This window comes from Phoca vitulina, unplaced genomic scaffold (genome assembly GCF_004348235.1).
Source record: "Phoca vitulina isolate PV1807 unplaced genomic scaffold, GSC_HSeal_1.0 scaffold51, whole genome shotgun sequence".
Taxonomy (NCBI): domain Eukaryota; kingdom Metazoa; phylum Chordata; class Mammalia; order Carnivora; family Phocidae; genus Phoca; species Phoca vitulina.
In genome coordinates this window covers 9,052,054-9,068,851 of record NW_022589754.1, presented here as the reverse complement: position 1 = coordinate 9,068,851, position 16,798 = coordinate 9,052,054, and the positions used below count along the sequence as shown (strand labels likewise).

Below are 16,798 nucleotides of genomic sequence, written 5' to 3'. Positions count from 1 at the left end.
AAACTTACTCCCATTTTACAGATGGAGAAACGGAGGATGATATCTTGCATGTCAGCTATCAAGCCAATCATAAGACAAACATTAGCATACAGGTACAGAGAAATCCTACTTAGATGCTCCTTTTACTGTCCTACTATATTCAACATTCCTAAGAGAAGATCTAAACATCATTTTCCAGTGGCTTAAACTATTTGAACAGCTTTTGCCAATGTGCAAGAGAACATTCAAGTTCTGGAGGAAAGGACTTCATGTAAACCTAAGATTTGTCTGATATAATCCATAAATTTATTCAGACTCCAAGAGTGAAACAGACACATAAATACAATTTCTTACAGAAAAAATTATTTCACACACCTGTATCTATACAGAAATTTCTTTAAGTACTACATGTATCTTATCTCTAGAAATATAATATATAACTGAAAGCTTATGGTCAACTATACCAAGGGTTGCCAATGAGAACTGGTATGATCAAAATTAAAGTCACAAAGGTCTTTCTTTTCACCCAATTAGCAACATAAACATATTTAAATGCTTTCAAAACCCTTTATAAAAATTGCATGTACTCCCCCTCCACAGCCTGGCTTAATACTTTCCACTTGGTGGGAATGCAAATATTTCACAGATAACATTTTTCAAAATTAGGTTAGTAGGCAATGATTGTGACTTACTACCCTAACAGATACTTTCTAAGACATTTTCCCAGCATCTCTCCATTTAGATAACTTCTGCCTTTTAAAATTTAAGACCATGGAGCACCTGACTGTCTCAGTCAACAAGAGCACATGACTCTTGATCTCAGGGTTATCAGTTTAAGCCCTACACCGGGCACAGAGCTTACTTAAAAACAAATAAATTAAAAAATAAAATTTAAGACCAATAACAAGTTATACTGCTGTCAGTTTTCAAGTAATCAGCTGCCATAATGATTAGAATGACAAGTCGGGGAGCCTGGGTGGCTCAGCAGTTAAGTGTCTGCCTTCGGCTCAGGTCATGATCTTGGGGTCCTGGGATCAAGCCCTGCGTCAGGCTCCCTGCTTTAGTGGGGAGCCTACATCTCCCTCTCCCTCTGTTCCTCCCCCCTGCTCGTGCTCTCTCTATCGCAAATAAATAAGTAAAATCTTAAAAAAAGAATGACAAGTCCCATCAAATCTCTGACCTTTATACAAAAAAAGTTTATCTGTCAATCATAATGATATTTCAAGAAACAAGCCAATCTTATTTAAAATAAAATACAAAACAAAACAAAATCTTTTAAAGACTGAGCCACTCATTTTTCAGTGTATGATTTAGCCAGGTCATCAGTTTATTTCCCCTCCTTCTTGCCTTTTGGCTATTTTTTCACCACAGAATCAGAAAATTTTTTTTTTTTTATAAACACTAGTAAAAATCAGAACTATTCTTTGTTCCTATTTTTAAGTGCTCAAAGTTCTGATACAAAAAAATCTGTAACTATTGTGTAAAATAAAATTAATGATAATGTATAGAATTGCTCTATTATTTCTACCTCACATTAGGAGAGAATCAAGAGTGATTCAGTATTGTGGGTTCTACTCATTCAAGCACTACCTGTCAGATTATCCTTGACTATGATTATGACTTGAGATGAATGACACTTCAGCCTGAGACAGTTCTGAACACCCACTTGGTGCTCCTTCACAGTAAATAATTAGGGAGCATCATACATTTTTAAATTAACATTTATATATGTGGTTCTTTACAAGGGGTTTTTCATGCAGCTTAAGTCTCTCCTGGAATTAAGTGTTTCAGTTTTTCTCATTATCTCATCTGTACATAAAAGGCAAAATACTCTAACAGCTACAAGCTCTAAGACCTACAACAAATAACCACAATGGGAGCTAACACAAACTTCTTCCACTGTAATACTTGGGCTAAATTAAAATGATCATAATCACATTAGACATGGCAGCTCAAGGAGGCATTAGTGCCTTGTGGTTAAGAACATAAGTTCTGGAGTCAAAACTGGGTTCAATTCCAGCTCCACCAGTTACAAGCTCTATAGCTCTAGTCAAGTTCTTTGATCTCCCTATGCCTCAGTTTCCTCCTCAGCTGTAAAATGAGGAACACTAAGTACCTACCCCATAGGGCTATTTTGAGAATTAAGATTATACGGGTGAAAGTCAACAATAAGCACTTTTCAAGACCAATACAAAAAAACTGACCCTGGCATAAAATGAATGAAGTCTCCTTTTTGTGAGACTTTCAGTAAAATCTAGAGGTTATATTTACCTGTAAGGTACACCCTTCATGTAAACGAACATGAGCACCTAATAACCAGCCAACAAGTTGTACTGGGTACCTCTTACATGCCCAATACCCTATAAATAAAGGTTTATTGTAGCTGGGCCAATTAACATAAATTCAGAAACCGAGACTACAATCTTTACATAGCTAGGGATCTATCATCTAAGAACTAAAGTGTTTTTTTTTTTCCCTCAAGGAAAGGAAATGATCGATCTACTGCTTATTAATGTAGAAAAATAGGCATAATAGGTATCACAGGCTCATTCCCAAACTCTACATGCTAGGTAAAGTGCTCTAAAAGCGTCAACCATCATTAATACTTACTCAAAGGCACATTTTGCCAACTACCAATGCAATTCTGATCCATGCTCCCTGTAGTTTTCTTTATTTTGCCACTAGGCGCCAAGGATACATTTCAGAGCAGAAAAATTACTTAATTCACAAGGGATGAAAAGTCAGATGTCAAACAGCCTGAAAAGCAAGCCAGCCACCTGTGTAAAAGTAGTATACATTTCATATTAACAACCCATATTTTTAGACACTATCAAGAGGCAAATCAGAAGCACAAGAGAAAAACAACCTCAACCTAATAAACGTGCTTGATTGGGAAGAGGAGGCCTACCAGGCACAGCTTCCCTTGCAATAAATCTTACTTCCCATCGACCCACATTAACCTGCTCCTCATCCCTCACGAAATAAATTTTTCAAAAGTAGGGTCTAATTACTTTTGCTCGAAATTTGCCCAGAAAGTGGAGAAACATTTGAGGTCTGCCTTACCACCCATTAAAGCTTGACTTCACAAGAAGTATACTGGGGTATACCCTGCGTTAGTACCCCCTTGCCTAGGGATAAATCCAAGGATACCCTTCAGGATCTGGAGTAGAGAAGGAATGTAAAAACCGAGCAAGACCCACCCGTTCACCCCCGAAAAAAGAGCTTGTCCCCAGGGGCTGCAGAAAAATAAAATCCGCAAAGCTGGGGTATTTCCCGTCTCCTGCTATCCAAACGCCACTAACTCGTCCCAGGATCTCACATCCTCCCTCCCGCCCGCCCCTCCCCCTCTACCCCCCCCCCCCCCACCTCCTCTCCTTACCCACGCAGCTTCCAGGCCCAAAAATTAGGAAGAACGACCGGGATACCAAAAACGCCTCCGACTTAGGGGGTCTCAATTCCACAGGCACCGAAGAATAAACTAGACGAGGCCAACTAAGCTTCACCGCTTAGGGGAGGTTGGAGGAAGCGCCCAACACGCCAGGCCGCGCCCCCCCACCCCCACCGCCACCCCCACCCCCACCCCCACCCCGGGCTGGAGCCTACCGCCGAAACTCCGAAAGCCTTCTCACCGAAAGAGAAAACGATGTCTCTTTCCGCTAAGCAACACAGAGGCCTAACCCACCAAGCCAAAGCTTTCCCAAACACCCTACTCAAAAGGCGCATAGACCCAGACCGTTAGGACCCGTGAGACGGGGCTGTATTTTACCTCATGGGCTCAGCAGTCATGTTTTCGCTTCAACGCCGTGTAGCTTCAGCGACCGTAGGGCGCCGCTTTGCGCTCTCCGGCACGGGGTTACGACAGAAATGCAATGGACTCTTAGTCGTCACTATAGCTGGTGCAGGATCCTCCCCACAGCTCAAAGGCCGCTACCACTGCCCCCGCCGCAGGAGCCGCGGAAACAAAGCGACGCCGCCGCCGCCGCCATTTTGTTGCGCCGAGGCTCAGGCAGAAGAATTGGCGCGTCCTCCCTCTTCCTCTTTCCGTTACCGATTGGCTACCTCCTCCGCAGCTCAGACTCTTATTGGTTACTGAAATTCACCTTCTTTGGGGGCCTGTTGCTAAGGCGGTCTACGTCATTTGATCCCCTCCACCTTTTCATAGGGGCTCCAATTCAGTCCCAATGACCTGAAAGTGCTAGTGACGTATTTTGACTTTATTCTGAAAATGCTTTTCGATCCATCCTCTTTTCCTTGACATATTGACAAAACAATAACAGCAATTTACATTTATTGAGTGTTTACTATGTACCCGGCACTATACTAATCCTTTATCCGGATTATCTCATGTAATCCCTATTCTCTTTGAGGCAGACGGACGCTTGTTAACTACATTTTCCAGATGAGGAAACCAAAACACAAAGTCTCGTAGTAGTGGAGCCAAGATTCAGACCAGACACCACACTCTTAAACACTAATCTATAGGACCATCCTGTATGTCTTCTTTCCCGTATTCCAGGTTACGATCAAGTTCTTTACTTTTCTAGATGTTTTATATAGACTGTTCAGCATGCCAGCATGCTTACAAATATATATATAAGACCAACTTGAAATCTTCATGTAATTCTTTCAATACTGAATAAACTCTAAACTGCCACCTGAAACACACACACACACACACACACACACAGGATGTGATGTGAAGTTTAGCTCACAAACCAACCAATCAAGGTCTATTTCCTTCTCATTACAGAGGTTCGGCTGGATGATCTCTAAAAGCCTTTCCAGCTTTTATGTTCTCTAATTGTCCACTGGTAATCTCTGCAAGTCACAAATTAGATCTCTAAAGTCAAATAGTTTCTAATTTCCAAATTTATTCTGACATACATGTTTTAGTTCATTTTATTTGCTTTTCCTGAAATAATTACTCCTGTTGTATTTAGGTGCTGCTTTCTACTGGAATTTCAAACGGTGAGCCTTTGTTGAATGGAACACTTTGATAATCTGATAAACACAGGCAAATTTTTTTTAAGATTTTTATTTATTTATTTGATAGAGAGAGACACAGCGAGAGAGGGAACACAAGCAGGGGGAGTGGGAGAGGGAGAAGCAGGCTTCCCGCGGAGCAGGGAGCCCGATGCGGGACTCGATCCCAGGATCCGGGGATCAAGACCTGAGCCGAAGGCAGACGCTTAACGACTGAGCCACCCAGGTGCCCCGACACAGGCAAATTTTTAATCAGGAGTAGTTTGGGGCGCCTGGGTGACTCAGTCAGAAGAGTATGCTGCTCTTGATCTCCGGGTCGTGAGTTTGAGCCCAAAGTTGGATGTAGAGATTACTTAAATTAAAAAAAAAATTTTTTTTTTAAGATTTTATTTATTTATTTGACAGAGAGAGATAGCGAGAGCAGGAACACAAGCAGGGGGAGTGGGAGAGGGAGAAGCAGGCCTCCCGCCAAGCAGGGAGCCCGATGCGGGGCTCGACCCCAGGATCCTGGGATCACGACCCAAGCCGAAGGCAGACGCCCACCGACTGAGCCAGCCAGGCGCCCCCCCAAAAAAAAAATTTTTAAAGAAAGAAGTTTATACACATTTCAAGTCATCTTTCAAATATTCAAATACTATTGGCAAGTGTAGAAACCACCTTCTATATCTGGTATACTGATTTTCTTCTTGTCTTCCATATGTTAAATATCACTTAAACATACAATTTAAAGAAGCTATATTTTCCTCCTTGGTAAATGCAGTTAATTTGAAAGGAGATACACTCCATTACAAGACAGCACACAACTTTTAAACTAGCTCTTGGTGACAAGACTTCTTAACACTAAGCAGCTGTAACGTGACAAATTCCACAGAGAAATATCTTAATAAAATTATAATCACAGAATTTCTAAAATACACAACTCACTCTATTCATGAATCATAAGAGCATTCCTTTGCTGTTAAAAGATGACTAACAAAGTTTTACTGATATATTATAGTTGTATCACTGTCAGTAGCTGATTTTCAATGAGTTTCCTTCAGCCGTATTTTAGAAGAAATTCAGTGGTACACATCTCTCACATTTTTCGTCACATTGCCACAGAAATAAACATAGAACCCTTTCTTGGACTCAACCACAAATGTGTAATTTGTGAATTTGCTTGGAAGAAAGACAAGGTAGATTACCTTTAAGAGAGCAAGTTGGATGAGAGAACAGGCGCCCCATATTAGTTAAATTTTTAAATGCATATTCCTGTAATCCAGGAATTTAACTTGTAGGAACTTATCCACAGTTATATCCTATGTGGGAAAAATGAGATATCCACAAGACTACAGTTAAATGAATTATGTTATCCATACAACAGAATACCATATAGCTCCTTAAAATAAAAACATTTTCAAAAATCAGCTGTTTCTAAAAATGACTAATCTAAAAAGTAAAGTAAGATAATCCTGTTCACTCAAGGCGCCTGGGTGGCTCAGTCATTAAGCATCTGCCTTCGGCTCCGGTCATGATCCCAGCGTCCTGGGATTGAGCCCCGCGTCGGGCCCCCTGCTTGGCAGGAGGCCTGCTTCTCCCTCTCCCACTCCCCCTGCTTGTGTTCCCTCTCTTGCTGTTATCTCTCTCTGTCAAATAAATAAATAAAAAATCTTTTAAAAAATCCCATTTACTATAGCATCAAAAAGGATAAAATACTTAGAAATAAACTTAACCAAGTAGGTGAAAGACTTGTTCTCTGAAATCTACAAAATACTGCTAACAGAAATCAAAGAAAATACAAATGAGTGGAAAGACATCTCATTCCCATGTATTGCTGGAAAACTTAATGTTAAAATGTTTCTACTAGCCAAAAGGACCTACAGATTCAATAAAACCCCTATCAAAATCCCAATGGTACTTTCTGAAGAATTAGACAAAAAAAATCCTAAAATTCACATGGAAGTTCAAGGGACCATGAATAACCAGCACAATCTTGAAAAAGGGGAACAAAGTTGGGGAACACATATTTCCTGATTTCAAAACATACTATAAAGCAACAGTAATCAAGACAGTGTGCTATTGTAAAGATACATGTATATTCCAATATAACAGGAAAAAAGAGCCCAGAAATAAACCCTTGCAGATAAGGCCAAATGATTTTCGACAAGGTTGCCAAGACAACACAATGAGGAAAGGACAGTCTTTTCAACAAATGGTGCTGGGAAAATTGGATATCCACTTTCAAAAGAGTTAAGTTGGACCCTTAACTCACAGCATGAACAAAAATTACCTAAAATATATTAAAGAGCTAAACCTATAAAATTCCTAGAAGAAAACATAAAGGAAACACTTCAGGACATTGGATTTGGCAATAATTTCTTGGATGAGACACCAAAAGCATAGGCAACAAAAGTAAAACAGACAAATGAGACTATATCAAATTTAAAAATTTCTGCACTTCAAAGGAGACTATAAACAGAGTGAAAAGGCAGCCTATGGAATGGAAGAAAATATTTGCAAATTATATATCTGAATAAGGAGCTAATATCAGAAAATGTAAGGAACATCTATAACTCAACAACAACAAACAAATACCTTCATTAAAAAACGGGCAAATGCTGGAGTGGGGGGTGGGGTGGGAGGGATGGGGTGACTGGGTGATAGACACTGGAGAGGGTATGTGCTCTGGTAAGCGCTGTGAATTGTGCAAGACTGTTGAATCTCAGATCAGTACCTCTGAAACAAATAATGCAAAATATGTTAAGGAAAAAAAAAAAGAAGAAGATAGCAGGAGGGGAAGAATGAAGGGGGGGAATCGGAGGGGAAGACGAACCATGAGAGACAATGGACTCTGAAAAACAAACTGAGGGTTCTAGAGGGGAGGGGGTTGGGAGGATGGGTTAGCCTGGTGATGGGTATTGAGGAGGGCACGTTCTGCATGGAGCACTGGGTGTTATGCACAAACAATGAATCATGGAACACTACATCTAAAACTAATGATGTAATGTATGGGGATTAACATAACAATAAAAAATTTAAAAAAAAACGGGCAAAGTCAGTGACCACTCACAATGTGAATGATACAAATCATTAAAATATTACCTTCAGTTACAGAAATACAGCATTTACATTGAATATTTTTTAAAATCCCATTTTATCTTTTTAAAGATTTTTTTATTTATGAGAAAGAGAGGCATGTGTGATGGGGGGAGGGCCAGAGGCAGAGAATCTCAAACAGACTCCCAGCTGAGCGCAGAGCCCCCCCAATGCAGGGCTCAACCCCACGACCCATGAGATCATAACCTGAGCCAAAAACAAGAGTTGGACGATTAACCGACTGAGTCACCCAGGCACCCCCTAAAATTCCATTTTATTTTATTTTTTAAAGATTTTATTTATTTATTCGTAAGAGACAGAGAGAGAGAGGCAGAGGGAGAAGCAGGCTCCCCGCTGAGGAGGGAATCCGACGCAGGACTCGATCCCGGAACCCTGGGATCATGACCTGAGCCGAAGGCAGACACTTAACCATCTGAGCCACCCAGGCGCCCTTAAAATTCCATTTTAAAGAAAAGGTGTTAGTAGGGCAAAAAGCCCTGGATGATACATCCAAAGACATGAAGATTAATTATCTTCAGGTGATATGTCTGAGTGATTTTTTTTTTCCCTGTTTTCTATTTTTCCATTTTCTCTGAATTTCCCACAATAAGAATATATTATAAAGTTGATGGGAGAAAGTTAAATAATTTTATTTGTTGTAAGCAACAAAAGAACTATCCATTTCTGCTAGCAAATATGAATTCAAGTAGCAATTATGCCAACATAAACCTTAGCTCAATATTATTTTATTTTTTAAAAGATTTTATTTATTTATTTGAGAGAGAGAGAGAGAGAGAGAGAGAGAGGGAGAGAGAGAGCACAAGCAGGGGGTTGGGGAGAGGGAGAAGCAGGCTCCCCACTGAGCAGGGAGCCAGATGCGGGTCTCGATTCCAGGACCCTGGGATCATGACCTGAACCGAAGGCAGACATTTAACTGACTGACCCACCCATCTATCAAAAACCCGGAAGGTTTTTGATTACTGACTCAATCTTACTTTTTATAGGTATGTTCAGATTTTCTTTTTTTTAAGATTTATTTATTTGAGGGAGAGAAAGAGACACACACGCAGAGAGGGGAGGGGCAGAGGGAGAGAGAGTCTTAAGCAGACTCCATAGGTGGAGCCCAATGTGAGGCTTGATCTCAGGACCCTGAGATCACGACCTGTCTTGGTGGTGCAGTCTGTTAAACATCCAAGAGTTAGGGTTAGAGTTGGATGCTTAACAGACTGCACCACCAAGACACTCCTAGATTTTCTATTTCTTTTCAAGGCTGCTTTGGTAGTGTGTCTGTTTTCAGAAGTTTGTCCATTTCATTTAGATTATGTAGTTACTTGGCGTACGATTATTCATAATATCCCATTATAATCCTTTTTACTTCTGTGATGTTAGTAGTAGTATCCTCAGTTTTATTTCTGATTTTAGCAATTTAAGTCTTCTCTCATTTTCTTAGTGTAACTAAACATTCGTCAATTATGTTGATCTTTTCAAAAAACCAACATTTGAGTTTGTTAATTTTCTCTATTGTTTTTGAATTCTTTTTTTTTCCTATTCTCGATTTTGTGTGTCTTCATTCTAATCTAATCTTTAGTATTCCTTCTGCTAGATTTCCGCGTAACTACTTCTATATATTTTCTATATTTAGGTTATTATATTATATAATATATATAATATATTATATTATATCTATAATTTCTTATTCTCTAGTTACTTAAGTTATAAAATTAGGTTATTGATTTGAGCTCTTCTTTTTAATTTAGAAATTTACAGATATAACTTTCCCTCTGAGCAATAATTTCAGTACATCCCATGTTTTTGTACTTTATGTTCTTGTTTTCATTCATCTCAAATTATTTTCTAACTTCCCTTGTGATTTCTTCTTTGACCCATAATTGTTTAATTAGAGTATGCTGTTTAATTTCCACATACTTATGAATTTTCCAAATGTCCTTCTTTTATTGATTTCTTGTTTTGTCCCATTGTAGTCAGAGAAGATATTGTTGGGTGGAGTGTTCTGTATAAGTCTGTCATTGTAGTTGGTTTATAGTGTTGTTCAAGCCCTCTATTTCCTTAGAGATCTTCCTTCTTGTTTTATTAATTATTGAAAGTGGAATACTGAAGTTTCCAACTATTATTGTGGAACTGTCTGTTTCTTCCTTCAATTCTATCAATATATGTTTATAATTATTACATTCTTTTAAGGAATTGATACTTTATCAGTACATAATGTCTTTTTTGTCACTTACAACAATTTTTGACCTAAAGTCAAATATTAGGACAGCTACCCCAGCTCTCTTTGGTTACTATTTGCATGGAATAAGGTTTTCTATCTGTTCTTTTATTCTTGACCTATTTGTCTCTTTGAATTTACAGTGTGTCTCTTGTAGACAGCCTATAGTTGGATTGTGAGCTTTTTTAAACCCATTTTGCTATTCTCTGCCTTCTAAGTGGAGAAATTAATACCTTTATATTTAAATAATTAGTGATAAGGAAGAGCTTACTTCTGCTATTTTGCTATTTATTTTCTATATGTCATATATACTTTCTTCTTCATTTCCTCTATTACTACTCACTTTTGTGTTTAATTGATTTTTTTTGGACTGTATCATTTTGATTCCCTTCTCATTTCCTTTTCTGTATATTTTCACATCATTTTCTTGGTGGCTATCCTGAGAACTACAATAAATATCCTAACCTTGCAACAGTGTAGTGTGAGTTAATGCCAACTTAACTTCAATAGTATATAAAACAGTGACTCTATACAGCTCCATCTTTCCCCTTTTATGTTGTTATCATCGAATATATCTTTATGCATTGTGTGCTTTTAACATACATTTATAATACATTTATAATTATTGCTTTATGTATATTATTTTAAATCATATGGGAAAATAAAAAGGAGATGTGAACCAAAAATGCAATAATACTGGCTTTTATATTTCCCCATGTAGTTACATTTATTAGTGATCTTTATTTCTTCATATGGTTTTGAGTACTGTATAGTGTACTTTAATTTCAACCTAAAGAACTTCCTTTAGTATTTCTTGTTGGGCAGAGCTACTAGAAACAAATGCTCTCTACTTTTGTTTATCTGGGAATGTCTTAATTTTTCCCTCATTTTTGAAAGATTGTTTTGCCAGATCTAAAATTCTTGGTTCAGGGGCCCCTGGGTGGCTCAGTTGGTTAAAGCAACTGCGTTTGGCTCAGGTCATGTTCCCAGGGTCCTGGGCTGGAGCCCCGTATTGGGCTCCCTGCTCAATGGAGAGCCTGCTTCTCCCTCTCCCTCTGCCGGCAGCTCCCCCTGCTTGTGCTCTCTCTCTCCGTGTCAAATAAATAAAATATTAAAAATAAAATAAAATTCTTGGTTCATATAATTTTTTCATTCAGTACTTTATATATGTCATCCCACTACTTTTTGACCTCCTTGGTTTCTAATGAGAAATTGCCTGTTGATCTTATTGAGGATCTCTTACAAGTGACAAATCGGTTTTCTCTTGGCACTTTGAAGATACTCTGTCTGTCTGCCTGCCTCTCTTGGTATGGATCTCTTTGTGTTATTTTATTATTGTGTTATTTTATTATTTATTTTTTATTTTATTTATGTGTGTTTATTTTATTATTGTCTTATTTGGAGTTTGGTGAGCTTGTTAGAGCTGCAAGCTTTACTGGGAGTTTGGTGAGCTTATGTAGATTCATGTCTTCCATCAAATTTGGTACATTTTCAGCCATTATTTCTGCATATATTCTTTCTGCCTTTTCTCTCTGTCCTCGTCTTCTGGGACTCTTATTATGTGTATATTGGTGTGCTTGATGCTGTCACCCATGTCTCTTAGATTCTGTTAATTTTCTTTATTCTTTTTTTCTCTGTGCTTCTCCAACTGGATAACTGTAATTGGCTTATCTTCCTGATTACTATTTCTTTCTTCTGCCTGCTCAAATGTGTTTTTGAAGTAGTAAATTTTTTTCATTACTGTATCTTTCAGCTCAAGTATTTCTATTTGGTTCCTTTTTGTGATATCTGTTTCTTTATTTTTTCCCCCAAGACTAATGTTTTATTTTACCAGCTTTACTGAGATCTAATTGGCATATAACATTGTATACGTGTAAAACATACAATACGATGATCTGATACACATTGTGAAATATTTACCACAATTAGGTTAGTTAACACATCATCCTTTACTCACGTAATAACTATTTTGTTGTTGTTATGATCTATCTCTTTATTGATATTCTCTGTTTGGTGAGACATTGCTCACCTGATTTTCTTTAGTTCTTTGAACATGGTTTCCTTTAGCTCTCTGAACATAATTTAAATAGGTGATTTAAAGTCTTTTTCTAGTAAGTAAAATATATAGGCTTCCTGAGGTATAATTTCTGTTAATTTATTTTTTCCCTGTGAATGGGCCATATTTTTTTTATTTCTTTATATGTCTCATAATTTTTTTTTTCCTGAAAACAACATTTTGATTATCATAATGTGGTAACTTTGGAAACCAGATTCTCTTCCTTTCCCGGGGATTGTTGTTGCTCATTGTAGGTTGTAGTTTTTGCTTAGTGAGCCTTCTAAACTAATTTTGTATAAGTAGTATGTGCGACCCAATTGTGCCACTGGAGCATGCTTAGCCAGTCTGTTTACAACTCTGCCTTAGCCTTCAATTCCTGCTCATACTGAGCATAAAGATCAGCCAAGGGTGAAAGCTGAGAGAATTCTTAAGTCTTTTCTGAGTATGTATCTTGTTTGGGGTATATAAAACTTTTTTCTTTCTCAAAGTAAGTGTCTTCTCAGCTTTTCTTCCTAGATTTTTGGTGGATCTATTGTTTGTCACAACTGCAACGTTTTGCCCCAGGCAGCAGTTGCTTGCTCATTTGTCTTTCAATATTTTCAAGGAACACCCTGTTCCTAGTTCTTTTTCTGCTCTGAGAGACTTCTGAATGAGGCGAAACTAAGGAAAGCCCCTTGTGCCATTCCTTCTGGGAACCCACAGACAGGTCAAAATAGATAAACACAATGTTTTGGGAACAAAGTCTGCTCTGCTCTCTCTGGGCCCAGCTACCTACACTGAGAACACAGACGGCTGAGTTCAAGACTCTGCCACACCGAAGTGGGAAAATAGGGCAGGGCTAAAACAGCATGAAGCTCTCCTACCATGCCTAGGTTGCCTTTTCCTGATTCAGCATTCACTTGGTTGCTTTCAACCTTTGACTATTTTCCAGAGTTTGGGAAACGTTGATACTGACAGTTTTTGCTCATTTTTTCAGTGTTTCTATGGAGGGATGGGTCCTCCAAGGTGTTTGCCATTTTCTGTTTTGGTTATTTTTGGCCCTTCACAATTCCATATAAAATTTAAAATCAGCATTTCAATCTTCACACCCTAAAAAAATCTGCAGAAATTTTTATTGGAATTGATATGAAAATTGGGGGCTTTATAATATTGAATTCTGACATCTATGAAGAGGGCATATCCTTTATTTGGGTGTTAATTTCTTGAAATAATGTTTTTACTTTTCAGTACATGTCTTGCACATCTTTTATTACATTATTCCCTTTTTTCATGTCGTAATTTTATTTTACTTTTTAATTAAATTAATTAATTAATTAAATTTAATTAATATACAGTGCAATACTGGATTATGGAGTAGAATTCAGTGCAGGGGCACCTGGGTGGCTCAGTTGGTTAAGTGTCAGACTCTTGATTTTGGCTCAGGTCATGATCTCAGTGTCTCCAGAGTGGCTGCACCAGCTTGCATTCCCACCAATAGTGTAAGAGAGTTCCCATTTCTCCACATCTTCACCAACATGTGTTGTTTCTTGTGTTGTTAATGTTAGCTATTCTGATGGGTGTGAGGTGGTATCTCACTGTGGTTCCGATTTGGATTTCCCTGATGCCGAGTGATATTGAGCATTTTTTCATGTGTCTGTTGGCCATTTGTATGTCTTCTTTGGGAAAATGTCTATTCATGTCTTCTGCCCATTTTTTGACTTGATTATTTATTTTTTGGGCATTGAGTTTCACATGTCCCTTATAGATCTTGGATACTAACCCTTTATCATATATGTCATTTGAAAATATCGTCTCCCATTCTGTAGGCTGCCTTTTAGTTTTGTTGATTTGTGCAGAAGCTTTTGTCTTAATGTATTCCCACTAGTTCATGTTTGCTTTCATTTCCCTTGCCTCCAGAGACATGTCTAGTAAGAAGTTGTTACAGCCGAGGTCAAAGAGGTTTCTGCCTGTGTTCTCCACTAGGATTTTGATGGTTTCCTGTCTCACATTTAGGTCTTTCATCCATTTTGAATTTATTTTTGTGTATGGTGTAAGAAAGTGGTCCAGTTTCATTCTTCTGCATGTGGCTGTCCAGTATTCCCTACACAATTTGAAGAGACTGTCTTTTTTTACCATTGGATATTCTTTCCTGCTTTGTCAAAGATTAGTTGACCATATAAGTTGTGGGTCCATTTCCGGGCACTCTATTCTGTTCCATTGATCTATGTGTCTGTTTTTGTGACAGTAGGATACTGTCATGATGACTACAGCTTTGTCATGTAGCTTGAAATATGGAATCATGATGCTTCCAGTTTTGTTTTTCTTTTTCAGAATTGCTTTGGTTATTTGGGGTCTTTTGTGGTCCCATACAAATTTGAGGATAGTGTGTTGTAGCTCTGTGCAGGTGGTATTTTGGTAGAGATTGCATTAAATGTGTAGATTGCTTTGGTTAGTACATTTTGACAGTGTTCTTCCAACCTGTGAGCATGGAATATTTTTCCATTTCTTTGTGTTCTCTTCAATTTCTTTCATGAGTGTTCTATAGTTTTCAGAGGACAGATCTTTTACCTCTTTGGTTAGGTTTATTCCTAGGTATCTCATTATTTTTGGTGCAATTGTAAATGGGAACAGTTCCTTGATTTCTTTTTCTGCTCCTTCATTATTGGTGTATAGAAATGCAACAGATTTCTACACATTGATTTTATATCCTCCAACTTTCCTGAATTCATATGTTACTTCTAGCAATTTTTTGGTGGAGTCTTTCTAGTTTTATACATAGAATATCATGTCATCTGCAAAAAGTGAAAGTTTGGCTCCTTCCTTGCCAATTTGGATGCATTTTCTTTCTTTTTGTTGTCTGATTACTGAGGAAAGGACTTCCAGTACTATGTTAAATAGTAATGGTGAGAGTGGACATCCTTGTCTTGTTCCTGACCATAGGGGAAAGGCTCTCAGTTTTTTACCACTGAAGATAATATTAGCTGTGTGTCTTTCGTATATGGCCTTTATGATGTTGAGTTTTGTTCCATCTATCCTTACTTTGATGAGGGATTTTATCAAGAAAGGATGCTGTATTTTGTCAAATGATTTTTTTGCATTTATTGAGAGGATCATATGGTCCTTATGCTTTCATTTTTTAATGTGGTGTATCACCTTGATTGATTTGCAGATATTGAACTACCTCTACAGCCCAGGAACAAATCCCACTTGATTGTGGTGAATAATTTTTTAAATGTACCTTTGAATTTGATTTGCTAGTATTTTATTTTATTTTATTAAGATTTATTTATTTATTTTAGAGAGAGGGAGAGAGCGGGAGCAGGGGGCAGGGCATAGGGAGAAGGAGAAAGAGAAGCATACTCCCCACTGAGTGTGGAGCCCCACACGGGGCTCAGTCTCATGACCCTGAGATCATGACCCTGAGATCATTTTGGCTCATGACCTGAGCCAAAATCAAGAGTCAGATGCTCACCCAACTGAGCCACCCAGGTGCCTCTTGCTTTGATAGTATTTTATTGAGAATTTTTGCATCTGTGTTCATCAGGCATATTGGCCTCTAATTCTCCTTTTTGGTGGGGTCTTTGGTTTTGGAATCAAGGTAATGCTGGCTTCATAGAATGAGTTTTCAAGTTTTCCTTCCATTTCTATTTTTTGGAACAGTTTGAGAAGAATCAGTATTAACTCTTCTTTAAATGTCTGGTAGAATTCCACTGGGCCAACTGACCCAGGAACTTTGTTTGTTGGGAGTATTTTGATTACTGATTCAGTTTTTTGCTGGTCATAGGTCTGTTCAAATTTCTATGCCTTCCTGTTTCAGTTTTGGTAGTTTGTAAATTTCTAGGAATTTGTCTATTCCTTCTAGGTTGCCCGGTTTGTTGGCATATAACTTTCAAAATGTTCTGTTATAATTGTTTGTATTTCTTTGGTGTTGGTCGTGATCTCTCCTCAGAATTCGTGATTTTATCTAATTGGGTCCTGCCTTTTTTCTTTTTTATAAGTCTGGCTAGGGGTTTATCAATTTTATTAATTCCTTTGAAGAACTAGCTCTTATTTTTTAAGGATTTATTTATTTATTTATTTATTTGAGAGAGGGAGAACAGGGAGTGGGTGGTAGAGGATGAGGGAGAGGGAGAGAATTTCAGAGACACTCCCAGCTGAGTGCAGAACCCAACATGGAGCTCGATCTCACAACTCTAAGATCATGACCTGAGCCAAAATCAACAGCTGGTTGCTTAACCAACTGAGCCAGCCACCCAGGTGCCCCATGAACCAGCTCTTAGTTTTGTTAATCTGTTCTACCGGGGTTTTTTTGTTTGTTTCTATATCATTTACTTCTGCTCTAATCATTATTATTTCCCATCTTCTGCTGGCTTTAGGTTTTATTTGCTGTTTTTTTTCTAGCTCCTTTAGGTGTAAGGTTAGTTTGTGTATTTGAGATTTTCCTTACTTCTTGAGGTAGGCCTGTATTGCTATATACATCCCTCTTAGGACTGCCTTTG

At 38.1% G+C, this 16,798-nt stretch overlaps 1 protein-coding gene across 7 annotated transcripts in view; it reads right to left on the bottom strand.

The window, feature by feature from the left end:
• Positions 1–3,991, bottom strand: part of ATRX (ATRX chromatin remodeler) — a 305,789-nt gene extending 301,798 nt beyond the window's left edge. For 6 of the 7 annotated variants that reach the window (XM_032387887.1, XM_032387888.1, XM_032387891.1 and 3 more), the window contains exon 1: positions 3,746–3,991. Coding sequence is in view for 2 of the 7 variants with exons in the window: in XM_032387889.1 (XP_032243780.1) it covers positions 3,746–3,765 (20 nt within the window). In the remaining 5 variants the exon portion in view is untranslated. Of the gene's footprint in view, positions 1–3,358; positions 3,379–3,745 lie in introns of those variants that run through there. The other variant, XM_032387893.1, reaches the window with a different exon arrangement.
• Between the last annotated feature and the right edge of the window lie 12,807 nt (positions 3,992–16,798).